The sequence below is a fragment of the Protobothrops mucrosquamatus genome, unplaced genomic scaffold (assembly GCF_001527695.2).
Source record: "Protobothrops mucrosquamatus isolate PMUCROS unplaced genomic scaffold, P.Mucros_1.0 scaffold873, whole genome shotgun sequence".
NCBI classification, from domain to species: domain Eukaryota; kingdom Metazoa; phylum Chordata; class Lepidosauria; order Squamata; family Viperidae; genus Protobothrops; species Protobothrops mucrosquamatus.
Genome location: NW_015387127.1, coordinates 202583 through 217394, shown reverse-complemented (window position 1 = coordinate 217394; position 14812 = coordinate 202583). Strand labels below are relative to the sequence as shown.

The 14812-nt window shown below is 42.0% G+C and overlaps 1 protein-coding gene across 2 annotated transcripts in view; it reads left to right on the top strand.

Moving 5' to 3' along the window:
- The first annotated feature begins 2392 nt into the window (after positions 1-2392).
- Positions 2393-14812, top strand: part of RAB40C (RAB40C, member RAS oncogene family) — a 47297-nt gene continuing 34877 nt past the window's right edge. Inside the window, exon 1 of one of the 2 annotated variants that reach the window (XM_015819194.2) lies at positions 2393-2546. In XM_015819194.2, the coding sequence (XP_015674680.2) occupies positions 2393-2546 (154 nt within the window). The remainder of the gene's footprint in view (positions 2547-14812) is intronic. The other variant, XM_015819196.1, reaches the window with a different exon arrangement.

Sequence of the window (14812 nt, the reverse complement as noted above, 5' to 3'; positions counted from 1 at the left end):
AAAAAAACAACCCACGAAAGTCCGGTTGCCTTTTGGAAAAAGCAGCTTTAGGACTCTTTTGAGATGCAAACACCAGGCTGGGATGGGCACCTCCGAACAATGCACACACTGCGCGCACACATACTTGTATAAGGATGGATTTGGGGAGGGGAAGGGATCGATAGGCAGATGACAGGGACCAGACATCTAGGGGGGTCTAAAACAAGCCAGAATTGCCTATGGGATGGGGAGCTGGGATGTGGGTATGTGTGTGTGTGCATGTGTGCATTGTTCAGAGGTGCACATCCCAGCCTGGTGTTTGCATCTCAACAGATTCCCAAAGCTGCTTTTTCCAAGAGGCAACTGGGCTTTCCGAGGTGTGTGTGTGTGTGCGTTCCTTGAAAAGAAAACATTTTGCTTCTCATCCAGGAAGCTTCTTCAGTTCAAGGGGCGGGGGGAATCAAGAAAGTCGAGTTGCCTTTTGGAAAAAGCACCTTTGGGACAACCCTGACCTGGATGATGGAGAATCTCCATAGACATCGCAACAGAGTCCATTTGAACAGTCCAAAACAAACCTGGGCATTTTGCAGGTTGGAACCTAGCATTGTCTCATCTCTGAATCAGGGCTGGGCTGGCTAGGAAACAAGAGTCCTGTGGTTTTTGTTCCAGCGTTTTGCCCCTGATAGAAATAAAATTGAACAGACTGAGGGGTTTGACAGTACCTGCAGTCTGTGCATTTGTCAAAAAAAAACAGTGATGCTTTTGTTGTCCTCCAATCCCCAAGTCTAACGGGGCGTTTGGCTTGTCTCGGAAGAAGATGTCACCAGATGATCAGCTTTGAATATTTAAAAGCCACCAAAGAATGTCAAGTCATATAAGGGCTGTAGGAACCCATCTTCTAGCTTTGATTTTTCTTTTCCGGTATGTTTGTTTGTAACTAGACTTCTTTAATGCAAAGGAATGTAATTTTTTTCTGGAAGAATTTCCTTTCTGCAGACCCTAAATCAGCCTGGGTTGTCTTTCACGGACTAAATCTTTTGTCAGCTGTCACTGTTAACACTGAGGTTTAATTTCTGTTCATATTAGTTCTCAAATCTTGATCTTTTCTTGTAAAAAAAAAACAACTAATGGAATTGAAGGAAGAGACCACACATTTCTTCTCCATAGGTGGATAATGTGAATAAATAGTTAACTGACTTGAAGATACTATCTCTTGTATGACTCCCTTAGGCCCTCTTTCTTCATTGCCCCATTTATTTTCCCCCTTTTCTCCATTCTTGTCTAATGTCTAATATCCTGACTCCTTTTGCTGTCACACTCTCCTCCTTACACTCTTTCCAGTCACCATGGTTTTATACCTTTGTGTTCATATCTCATCTTTATTCTTGTCCTTTTCTGGACTTCTCCCTCTCACCTTCTGTTCCTTGTTAATTAATCTTCAGCCATCCCCTTTTTCTGTAATTGCAACGGTTGACATGATTTATTAGCTCACAATGCTGGGGGAAGCATACCCTGAAAGAAAAACAATTTGCTCCTTTTTTTATTACAATTTAACTCTCGTTTATAAACACAAAAGAGAGAGAGAGAGATTATAGTTTATTATTGGTTCCTTCTTGAAGATCCATTTGTTTCGGAATATCTTGATCCAGCTGCAGTTAGCCTTGGAAAAGATTAGGAAAGGGCAGAAAATAATAATATCCCTTAAAGAAAAATTAGGTAGAGTAAGGGAATTGTCAGCACTGTAAAAATACGAATATTGCAGGGCACCGTATTAATAGTAATTATGCAAGTCAAATGAAACACACTTGATTTCTTTTACAGGACAGTCAAAAGATGTTGGGTGTGTGGATGGGAGAAAGGAAAGGCACGAGCAAGAAATCTAAAATCTCTGCATGTTTTTGTGTAAATAAATAGTATCCAATGAATAGATCTAGGAACAGTCTCTTCCTTTACAACAGAGTAGCTGCCTATATATCAAATAATTTCATTTTATCATTTTTCTTGCTAGATTAACTTGTCGCTAACGTGACAATGAATGGATCTTCTCCCTTATTTTATACGTAGAAGTGGAAGAGTTACCAATCTGGCTATTGTTAATATCCTTCTTGGAAGCTTAAGAGACTTTTTAAAGCTTGCTTGTATTTTGCAACTCTTGAACAAAGTAAGTAGGTCATCTTTTTCCCATTCTCTCTTCTCCCCCCCCTCCCAGAATCCTGACATATTTTGACAGCAGCCCTTCATTCACAAAGGATGATGAGACTCTTGTGAGAAGAACCATTCTTTTGAGTTGTGTCCTCTTTGGGGAAAAAACAGAATCGCGCTAACTCTCTCAAGATTACCCCTGCAAGATTGGCGTCTCCAGCATCTCTCAGTCTGGCTGGCTGTTTAGCATGCGAATCGTGCACCTTCACTAATGAGAGGGAGAATGGGAACCCAGGGCAGCCCTGTAAAAAGCTACGATTATCTGCTGAAGTTTTTGTTGGTTGGCGACAGCGACGTGGGCAAAGGAGAAATCCTGGAGAGTCTTCAAGACGGGGCATCGGAATCGCCGTACGCCTACAGCAACGGTAAGCGTGTTGTGTGTGCGATTCAGAAGTACGCCTGCAGATAATAGCAGGGTTAAGCTGAATTGTGTTTCTTTTCAGAGTTGGGGTACAAGGAGGGCCGAGCTAAATCTGGTTTCCTTCTGCACCGCTAAATCTTTTTAAAATTTTTTTATTTTTTTAAATGAAAAGCTGGAGAGATCATTAACCGTCGTGCCGGAAGACTGTAATTAAGAGCGAAGACGGCAGCATCACACTTTCCCCTGTGTCTTTCCACGGTAGTTAAAAATGTAACGCTGTCTAGTCGGGCTGTGTCGTGTTGTGTCTTTGCAAGCTGTCATAGCTCTGGCCGTTTAAAATTCTGTGCAACAGCTGTAAGGGCATTTTTGACAGAAAAATGCCAGTTCTTGTACCAGTTTTGAATTGAACGGTTGGCAACTAACTTTTAAAGGCCTGGGGGCCAAAACCTATGAAGATTTGGGTTTGGCTAGTCTAGAGAAAAGAAGGACTGGGGGGGGGAGGCATGATAGCAATATTCCAGTATTTGAGGGGCTGTCAGAAAGAGGAAGGGGGTCAACTTATTTTCCAAAGCACCAGAGGGCAGGATGGAAACTAATCAAGGAGAGAAGCAACCTGGAATTAAGGAGACACTTCCTAACAGTGAGGAGAATTAACAAGTAGAACAACTTGCCTTCAGACGTTGTGGGTGGTCCAACACTGGAGGTGTTTAAGAAGAGACTGGACAGCCACATGTCTGAAATGGTATAGGGTCTCCTGCCTGAGCAGGGGGTTGGACTAGATGACCTCCAAGGTCCCTTCCAGCTCTATTTTCATTGACTTTGCCTACCCTGATAGCAAAGTTAAGAGAGCTCAAGCTAAATATAAGAGAAACAGATTGTTTGTTTATGACTGTCGATGTACAGGTAGTCCTCAACTTACAACAGTCCATTTAGTGACAGTTCAAAGTTACAACGGCCGTGAAAAAAGGGACAGCCGTTGCAGCATCCCCAGGGTCACATGATCGAAATTCAGACGCTCGGCCACTAGTTCATATTTACGACGGTTGCAACGTCCCGGAGGATCACGTGATCCCCTTTTGCAACGTTCTGACAAGCAGAGTAAACAGGGGAAAGCCAGATTCACTTAACAACCATGTTACTAACTTAACAACTGCAATGATTCACTTAACAACTGTGGCAAGAAAGGTCATGAAATGGGGCAAAATTCGCTTCACAAATGTCTCATTGAGCAACATAAATTTTGGGCCTCAATTGTGGTCGTAAGTCGAGGACTGTCTGTATCAAAACCCGATTCTCATATTTTTCACTTAGCATATCAAAAAGTTTCTTTACTTTCTTTGCTCCCAGCCAGGCAGCAAAAATGCCATCATTCTTGACACGCGTTCGGACTCCACGCTCTAAAAATTCGCACGCCGTAGTATGAATCCTATTGGGATAAAGGGGCACTTAAATAATTTTTGGATGCAAAAGTGTTTATCGCATTTATTATATATATTTGGTTAGCATGCTGCAGATAGGCGGCTGGATTTGGCTGAGCCTCAGGCAGTCAGATTTTCCATGGAATTTAGATTCTCTAGAGAAAAAAAAAACTGGCTTGAAAAAGTGAAAAGGCAGAGACTTTTCATACTTGTCCATTTGTTACTCTTCGTGGGAGAGAAGCGTGATGGTGCTTTTCCTGACTTAACATGTTTTGTTAAAAGCGATAAGCTTTTGTTGGTGCAGCTCATTTCACCAGCTGCCTAGAATATCTGTCAATAGCTTCATTGCATATATTTTGCCTCCAGATTTGGTAAAAGGATGTCATAGTTGAGAACAAAGTTTTTCTTATGCCCTGTATTGGAGTTTCTAAGGGCAGGTTGTTAGTCACCGTGAGAAATTAAATACCCTGGTTTGGGGCCTTGTAGGGAGAGGGGTGGCAAACACATTTACTAAATAATAATATTTACATTAAGTCTTTACAGCATTGTCTCTCAACCCTGGCCACTTTAAAAGGGGTGGGCTTCAATTCCCAGAATTCCCCCAGCCAGCATGAAGTCCCCCCATCTTAAAATTGCCAAGGTTGAGAAACTCTGCTTTGCAGTATTCATAATCGTGGATGATGGAGTTTGAACAAGTAACCCGGAAGTGAAATGTTCAATTTTCTTCTGATCTGAGCTTAAGAAGCTGTAAAGCTGCCACCAGACCACAAAGCTGAAACATTATGCCGAGGCTCTTTTGCAAAACCTGGAAACCACTACAGTTCACGCATTCTAGTTCCCATTTTAAACAGATGCTCCAGTGTGCCATTTATTTGTCCTCTTCAAGACGGCTCTCTTCCAGTATAAAATTGCTATAATCCCAACGTTTGAACTGGGAGCAATCTAGGTCTTGACGCCATTAATTTTTTTTGAAAGACAGACAAACCTTAGTTTTTTTTACAGGTATCCGATAACTCTTGCCACGTCTGTTATGTGGTCATTGTGTAAAAACAGTAGAAGGTACACAACTCATGAAATCTCTAATCTTTTTCTCAGTCATTAAGAATGAAACAAGCCTTGCTTTTCCTGATGGACAAGTAAAAAATATCTGAAAAGCTTAAGTTATTTCGTCAGGCGTGTTCGGGAGATTTACTTGCGAGGAGAGTGAAGAATTAAATTCTGATAATGTCCTTTGATATTTTTTTTCCTGCATGAGTTTGGTGGCTACAGCTGACGGTAGAAAGCATTTCAGGATTTGTCCAGAGAAGGGAAGAGAGAAGCTCTTAGGAAATGGGTTGATTATGCTTTGCACAGAACTGATCTTTGATTTCTATTGATCTGGCCATGGGATATAATGAGGAACTGACTTAGCATATTAAAGCAGTTTCCTGAGCTAGCTTTGTGTGATCTTTCTTCTCTATTTAGGATTCACATTGCTTCCCCCCCTTTTTTGTTTTTAAGTCATTACTCTGTCGCAAGTATCAGGAAGAACACTCGCAATACTTGACTTGCATCATTTAGTTCTAGAACAGGGGTGCCAAACTCAATTTCATTGAGGGCCGCATCAGCATTGCGGTTGCTCTCGGGGAGGGGCGTATGGGTGTGGCCCGGATGGGTGCGGCCTACTGGGTGGGCGTGGATGGAGTGGGTGTGGCCTACTGGGTGCGCCTGGCCAGCTCGACATCGTTCGCATCAAGGGTGCCTGTGGGGGCCTGGGCAGGAGTGGGACAGATCTGGGGGTCTCTGGCAGAAGGGGGTGGGACCGGGGCAAGCGCCAAGGCATGGTGCATTTCTTCATTCCTCACAAAGGGTGACACCTCCCCAGCATGCACCCAGGGGGCAGGGCCGACACGGCAGGGGCTGGTTCCTCGCTGTTTCTAGACGGCCTTGTGGAGCTAAGACTGAATGTGTTTCAGCATAGATGGCCACCACAAAATTGTACATTGGATCCCGGCTGGCCTGGGCCAGGGCCAAGGCAGCGGGGGCTGTTCCCTCACTGTTTCCAGGATGGCTTCGCGGGCCACATGAAACCACTTCGCGGGCCGCATCCGGCCCCCGGGCCTTGTGTTTGACATGTCTGTTCTAGAACATGTCTATTAATGATTTGTATTTCACGGAGGACTGAAAAACAGCATTCAACTGCTTCGTCCGTGGTAGATAATCTGGACGAAATATTCACAGGTTGGAAGATCTGTCAGTAGACATTTCAAAACAGCTAGCCCATCCTCAAAATACAGGTCGTCCTCAACAACGGTTCATTTAGGGATTGTTCGAAGTTACAGCAACACTGAAAAAAGCGACTTACGACCATTTTTCACAGTTACGGCCATTGCAGCATCTCCATGGTCACGCGATCAAAATTCAGATGCTTGGCAACTGATTCACCTTTATGACGGCTACAATGTTCCGGTCTCTCCTAACCAAGGAGAGAAGCAACCTAGAACTAAGGAGAAACTTCCTGACAGTGAGAACAATTAACCCATGGAACCACCTGCCTCCAGAAGCGGTGAATGCTCCAACACTGGAAGTTTTTAAGAAGAGACTGGACAGCCATTTGTCCGAAATGGTGTAGGGTTCCCTGCCTGAGCAGGGGGTTGGACTAGATGACCTCCAAGGTCCCTTCCAACTTTATTATTATTATTATTGTCATGCGATTCCCCTTTTGCAAGCAAAGTCAGTTGGGGAAGCCGGGATTGACTCAACAATCGTGTTATTAACCAGCTGCAGTGATTCACTTAACAACTGTGTCAAGAAAGGTCGTAAAGGGGGCGGCAACTCACTTAACAAATGTCTCACTTAGCGACATAAATTTTGGCGCTCAATTGTGGTCGTAAATCGAGGACTACCTGCGTATGGGTTTCGCATTCATCGGAATCTAGTTACCCCTAATAAAGAACGGCAAGATGTGTCATGAAGTCCAACCCTCTCGTTTAAACACGGGCCAGTGCAGTAAATCAAATCCAGCTGATTTCTGTTGGATTAACACTCTGTTTGCTGTGCATTCTGAAGACATGAGTCATGTGAAAGCCTTGCCCTTGTTGCACACCAAATAGAAATGACCACACAACCGCAGAAAGGGACTTGCAGGCAGTTTGCAGACTTTATTTTTCTTTATTTGAATTAGCGGCGAAAGCTGCTCTTGCTTGCGACAAATGGCTGCTAAGGCGGCTTGCATTGTCCCCCATAAAACTGCACATAAACGGGTCCCTAAAATCGCCAGGAATCGAGTTTGGCTTGACACATCCTTCCTCAACCCCCCCCCCCCCAATCTTTTCAGAGCTGCCTAAGAGACCTTTATGCATTCAGACTAGAAAGTCTGCCCCTGAAATAAAATTCTTCCAAATCAAAACTGCGAAAAGCATGACTGTGTGCGTGTGACTTCCTTCAGTTGTACCCACGGTTATGGCTGTGCACAGTTTGGGATTTAATTTTCGGAATCGATGGGAATAAATTTATACTAGAGAAGCTTCTCGCAGACTCTTTTTTCTCGTGTATTTTTCATAAGATGAATTTAGGTGGGAATGCAGTGAAAATAGAGGGCTCTGCAAATATGGGGGGGGGGAAAGTCCATTTGTGTTGAACGTTGGCCAAAAGGGGGAAATTTTATGATCGGGCTATCGGCGTACTTTACCGGAGTGTTTACAGATACGTTGCACTTTGTAATTGCAAATAACAGCTTCAGAGGTCTGCAGGTTGTTAAGATTACTGCCAGGAGATAAAAGCTGTGATTCTAAGCAACTGCTGCAAAAAACAATCTAGAGGTGTGATGGCACATGGGCCAACCTGAAGCAGAAGAAAACCACACTTTTTCTTCCCTAAGGACTCATATTTTTCCAGTGGAAATAAAATGAGAAAGGGCTGGGAGAAAACCCCAGTGGAATTGTTACTCTTTATATATATATGAGTAAAATGCTTTTCACATTTAGTATGTATACGTGACTCTTGATTCATGACCAGTCTCTTAGCGACCATTCAAAGTCATGCTGAATCCTGGAAAAGGGATTTATGACACAGATTCAGAGTTCCAAAATCTGCTGTGATCATGTCACCGCGTTTTTGCATTCAGCAGCCAGCTTGCATTAATAATAATAATGATAAAGTTGGAAGGGACCTTGGAGGTCATCTAGTCCAACCCCCTGCTCAGGCAGGAAACCCTATACCATTTCGGACAAATGGCTGTCCAGTTTCTTCTTAAAAACTTCCAGTGTTGGAGCATTCACCGCTTCTGGAGGTAGGTTGTTCCACTGGTTAATTGTTCTAACTGTCAGGAAGTTTCTCCTTAGTTCTAGGTTGCTTCTCTCTTTGGTTAGTTTCCATCCGTTGCTTCTTGTCCTGCCTTCAGGCGCTTTGGAGAATAGCTTGACTCCCTCTTCTTTGGGGCAGCCCCTGAGATATTGGAACGCTGCTATCATGTCCCCCCTCGTCCTTCTCTTCATTAAACTAGACATACCCAATTCCAGCAGCCGTTCCTTATATGTTTCAGCCTCCAGTCCCCTAATCATCTTTGTTGCTCTTCTCTGTACTCTTTCTAGAGTCTCAACATCTTTTTTACATCGTGGTGACCAAAACTGGATGCAATATTCCAAGTGTGGCCTTACCAAGGCATTGCAAAGTGGTATTAATACTTCACGTGATCTTGATTCTATCCCTCTATTAATTGTTTGACCATTTGCAGCACCCCACAGCCCCTTGGCTGCGATTTACAATTTTGCAGGAAACTGGCATTTATGTCTAATTTCCAACAGAAAAACACCACTTGGCAAACACTGGGTTCACTTAACAACTGCCACGTTTGCTTAACGACCACTTCAAAGATAGGGTTGTGAAATCAGGCACAGCCACATGATGACCCTCTTTACAGCTGTGCGAGGACCCTCTTTACGACCGTCACCACTTACAGACCAAAAATAGCCGGCTCAATTACGGTTGTAAATCGAGGGATTAACTATAAAAGTCGATTGTGATTTTAAAAGGCACTGCGTGGCAGTCGCAGTGAAAAAGCATTTTTGCCTCTAAAAGGATCCTGCAGATTTAATGAGCAGAAGATGCAGGACCTCTGTTGCTTGGGTTGACAATCACACCTGCAGTTTCCATTTCATCTTTTCCTGCTTCGTAAGTGGCAACTATTGTGTGCTGGAGTTTATAGCATTCGCTCTTATTTGGGCTCTTCTGTTTTGCTGGCAACATCCTCTTGGGCATTATTACATCTGAGCATGAATTCTACAGTTGGAGGAAACATACATAGGCCTTTTAATTAATTTATTCAATTTTCATCCCACCTTTATTACTTTATACACATAACTCAAGGCGGTGAACATACCTAATACTCCGCCGTTGCTTGAGCAGGGTCCGTAAGATTGTCTGGGACGCTACCCCTTCTGGGAAAAAGCTCCGTGGTATCCGAAGCAGAACATCCAGAATCAGTCACAGTTTCTTTCCACAGAGTATAAACCTTGCGAACTCTCAAGCTTCCTCTTTCTGTTATGTATCCAAGATGGACAGTGATTAGTATTTATATGTTGCTTATATGTAAGGGTGTAGGTCTATACATATGTTGTATATAGTATTTTAAACATGTGTTATGTATGTGTACACTTTGAGAGCAACTACATTTCATTTTTAATGTGTGACAATAAAGGTCGTCTGTCTGTCTGTCTGTCTATCCATCCATCCATCCATCCATCTATCCATCATATCCATCTGTCTATCATCTATCTATCTATCATCTATCTATCTATCTATCTATCTATCTATCTATCTATCTATCTATCTATCTATCTATCTATCTATCTATCTATCTATCTATCTATCTAATCTATCTAATCTATCCAGCCATCCAGCCATCTATCTGTCTTTCTGTCTGTCTGTCTGTCTGTCTGTGAGGTAGGGATAGGTTGAGAGAAAGTGCCTGGCTCAAAGTCACCCAGCCAGCTATATATTATTTTAGGAATCTTATACATGAATCATACAGTAAAATTCTATCCATTTTAGGTAGTCCTTGACTTATGATCACAGCTGAGCCCAAAATTGTTAATTGTTAAGTGAATTTTTCCCCATTTTACAACCTTACCTGCCACAATTGTTAAGTGAATCACCGCAGTTATTAAGTTAGTAACACGGTTGTAAAGTGAATCTGACTTTCCCATTCACTTTGCTTGTCAGAAGGTCGCAAAAGGGGATCACATGATCCCAGGGACACTGCAACCGTCATAAGTACATGCCAGTTGCCAAGCGTCTGAGTTTTGATCACATGACCACCAGGATGCTGCAGCAGTCGTAAGCATGAAAAATGGTCGTAAGTCACTTTTTTCAGTAACTTTGAACAGTCATTAAACGAATGGTTGTAACTTGAGAACTACCTGGACCTAGGTATATATGATGCACTTTATAATAGGGCAATTAAAAGAGCTTTGGTTTGGTTACGTATTTTTGTTGTTGTTCAGTATTTTATTTCCTCTGAAACGTTTTCCTGTTGACCTCAGCATACATGACCTAAGATTAGATTATGTAGGAATTTTCAAAATCTATGTGACCTGTTCTTGTCCTGAGATTTGATATTAGCATTCTCACAGGTGCCTATCAGACATATTATGATGATTAATTAAAACTCTTGATCAAAGCACCATATGTTTTAAAAAAAACAAATAAAATTTTGGAAGGAAATCATATATCACATCACAACAGAAAGTCTTCCCATTCTTATACCCATGTGCTTAATTTAATATTTAAATAGGGACATTAAATAGAGATTTGGCAGGTTAATACAAAAGAAAACACTCCTTCAAACAGATTTGAAGGAGATTTTATTTAAGGGGTTTAATTAATGCAAGTCTGGTACAATTGTCTTTAAAATAAATTTCGATTTTATCTGTGTAAAAAATCAGTGTTGGGAAAGAGAGGGAATCTACAGCTTTACTGATAATCCAAACTTTTGCTTTAAAGTTCCTCTTTTTTATATTGTTATAAACAGCATCCTATATTGATAAAATAAATAGTAATTGCAAATCTTTTGGGAACCACAGTGGGTTAATATTCCCATTACAAATGTTTGGAAGATGTAGCTCATATCTCTCTGTAAGAAAATAGGTTTAAAGATGCAAATCTCTTTTTTGTTATGTTTTGGTGGGGCAAAAGATTGTAAAATCTTCTCCCTGTGTCCCTGGACAGCTGTAAAGTGACTCTAAGTGAGTTTCAATAAAACGTTATGAATCATGCCACTAAAATCATCCCTGAAATAGAGACATGAAAGCAATTTTTTCTTCTTGAATTTGCGTCCAGTTTTACGACTTTTTTTGCCATGGTTACACGAATCACCGCAGCTCTTAAGTGAATCATGCCGTCTTTAAATGAGTCTACTTTTCCCCATTGACTTGACTTTTGGGAAGTCAGCTAGGAAGATCACAAATGGTGATTATCTAACCCCATCATAAATAACTTTCTAGTTGCCAAGCGCCCAAATTTTGATGATGCAATAGTGGTAAGTGTGAGGGGCTGGTTGAAAATCACTTTTTTCAGCGCTGTCGTAATTTTGAATGATCGGTAAATGAACTGTTGTAAGTTGAGGACTACCTATAATTGCTATTTAGCTATGACACCACCAGGAAATTACCTGTTTAGGACATGAGCTGAGTGGTAAATCTGATAGGTCCAATTTTTAGGTTTTTCTGACTTTCAAAATTTGTACTTCGAGTTTCTTGTATGTAACAAGCTGTCATTAGTCAAGAGATAAAAGTGCTCCCTTTTTAAAAAAAAATATAGGTGTTTTCTGTGCAAGTTTTCTGTGCAAGATAACCACGTTGTTTTAATATACAGTAATTAGAACTGAAAGGGTCATGTTCTGGCATTAGAATCAAATATGTAATCCTACCTTATTTTTTGCATAATTGAGAGTATAAAAATCTATACACCTCCGTGGTAGAACCCCTAAGTAAAGCCTTAGCCAGCACTAGTTTTTTGCAAGATGTATTTTTTGTTCTCTTTGTACTGGTGCAAATGAGAACTTCTGGAGAAGTTGGCAACACAGCAATTTGTCTCGTTTTTGGTTTAGACTTGTCATGTAACTCTTTCCTAATCCTTAACCTCTGTGTGTCCCTGATAGTCGCTGTTCGTTGTAAAAAAAATCACCGGAACCATATCAGCCTTCCAAAAGGGTTTGGAAACAGATTCAGTCCAATGCTAACATTTGCACGCATTTATTTACCGTTGGGTTTTGTTATCAAAAAAGGAGTGGTTTATCACTCCTGGGTGGGACTGCAACCCAAAGAATGTAGAAAGGAATGAAGGAAGCAGGGTTTGCTTTAATTACATTTAATGGAGGAATATGAGAGAATCCTTACCATTTTAGATGGCATTTTCAGAAACCAAAGTATGTCACAATAATATTTCTTGTGGCAAGGGAGGCATTTTTCCCCCCTCTGTGCTGCCTGCCTCTTTTTCTTCTGTAATAAGTAGAAACAGAATTTATGCAAAGTCAAGCACATATTATTATTTACATTATAGAATGCCTTTGCTCTTAGAGGAGGCTTGTTTTAGAGAGGGTTTGTTTGATGTGGAGTTTTAGAGCCTCCAAAATTCTTGGGGACAAATCCAGAAATGAGGGGGTCCTTGGTGCTCTCTGTGCTTGGTTGTTTTCTTGCAGACGTTTCATTACCCAAACCAGTAACATCATCAGTGCTAGTAGGGAGTGGGGTTTCCTTTTAATTTATATTTTATTGTGACTATTGGTGGGAGTGGAATGGGAAAACTCCACAGCCAACTCACCACAGGACAACTTGTTGAATTTAACAATTCAATTTAATTATTTAAAACAGAGATCCCCAACCTTTTGGTCACCAGGGACCAGTTCCATGGAGAGAGGTTTTTCCACGGACCAGAGAGTGCGTGGTTTTGTGTGCTGCCTGCAACCCACAGATGGGGGCTTTGCTTGTTTGTGCGGACCGGTTGCTGGCATACTGCGGACCGGGACCGGTCCATGGCCCAGGGGTTGGGGACCCTGTTGTAGATGACCCCCATTTTGGTTTTTTTTCTGCTGGGTCTTTTGGTTTACTTAGGATATTTTGGAGGGCTTTAGTTGGTTTGTGTGTTACGCCGATGCCAGATGGTTGCAATAGTAAATCAGCAATTACTTCCTGATTCTGGCAAATTACACTCATTGCAGACACTTAACAACTGACATGTTTGCTTAACGACTGCATCATTCATTTAATGACCAGCACACAAAAAAGGTTGTAAAATTGGGTGGTGATCTGCTTAACTGCCAGCATGACCATAATTCCGGCTCAGTTATGGTCATAAGTCGAGACTACCTGTTGTGCATTAGAGCAGAGGTCTCCAATCTTTCTTGGCGGACCGGAAGAAAAGGGGGGAGGAGACATTTTATGTGCACGTGCATGCGCGCATACAAATGGGGCCATGAGCACACGTGACGCAAATGGGGCAGTGCTAGCACCCGTGTGACATTCACTAGCACCGCCCCATTTTTGCCGCGCAGGGGCTATCACCACCCTGGTTTTGCCAACGGCGCCTTGTTTTCACCGCCTGGCGCCCCATTTGTGCCACATGGTGCCCCATTTTCACCGCACAGCACCCTGTTTGTGCCACGCGGTGCCCTGTTTGTGTAGAGGCAGTGGCGCTAGCATGAGTGGGGGTGAATACGCATACACACGTGCATGCACTGGCCAGCCTGTTCCGTGGCCCAGTGGCCTACAGGTCACGCCCCGGTCATGGGCTGCGGCCCACAGGTTGGGGACCTCTGCATAAGAGACCCTCCTTAATAGAGCTACATAAAATCTGTGCAGCACTGAAAATACTGTCTGAAAACTTTGTGATTTTCAGAATTCTTCTAGTGTTGTTGGCAGAACTCTGAAAGGGAGTAAGCGAACGGGGGTGACAGTTCTGTATCCTGCCCTGGAAGGCAACAGATTTTTATCATCAAAGCACGGCGTATTTGCAGTTCGCGCTCGTTTTTCCTTTACGTCGCATTTGATTTTATTTCTTAAAACTTTCCTGGTGGCGCTTGGAATTGCAAACTTAAAAATGCGCTCTTTTTGCATGTTACTTCTTCGACTGATTACAAAATCGCTCCGTGTCAAGATTAAACTAAATGGTATCCTTGAAGACAACCGACAAAAGAGAAGAAGAATGGGCAAGAAATATCTCAGAGGAAACAAAACACTTTGCGGTCATGTGTGGCAGATTTAATGGTTATTCGTTGACTTTCCAGCACTGCAATTTTGGAAGGCTGCAATTTCGAAGGCTTTTATTCCAGATTGTAAATATCTACTGTCAAGTTCACTTTTTTGTGTAGTGTAATTTTGCCTTCCCTTGGCTTTCGGTGAAAAGTAGGTAATTCTGCCAGCAGGAAACAATATAAATTTCTTTACATGGATGTGTTTTGTGCTTTCCAAACCTTCATTCAAACTGCAAAAGAGTAGTTTATAATAGACTTATACTTTGTCCCTGCAAATTCTCTCCTCTGTATATTTTCTTTTTCAGAGAAGGAGGGTCAGGAACCATCCTGCCTCAACCCTGTACAGGTAGTCCTCGACTCATGACCACAATTGAGCTCAAAATGTCCATTGCTAAGTGAGACAGTTATTGGGTTTTGACCCATTTTTTATTATTATTATTATTATTATTAATTTAATTTATATCCCGCCCTTCTCCTTGCGGACTCAGGGCGGCTAACAACCAGATAAAACACTAATCCCCAGAACTACAATATTAAAAACATAAGTAAAAACAAATATTAGTAATGTGGTCAGATTGATTTAAAAATTACTTTAAAACCCCATTAAAATTTTCCCCTAGGCCA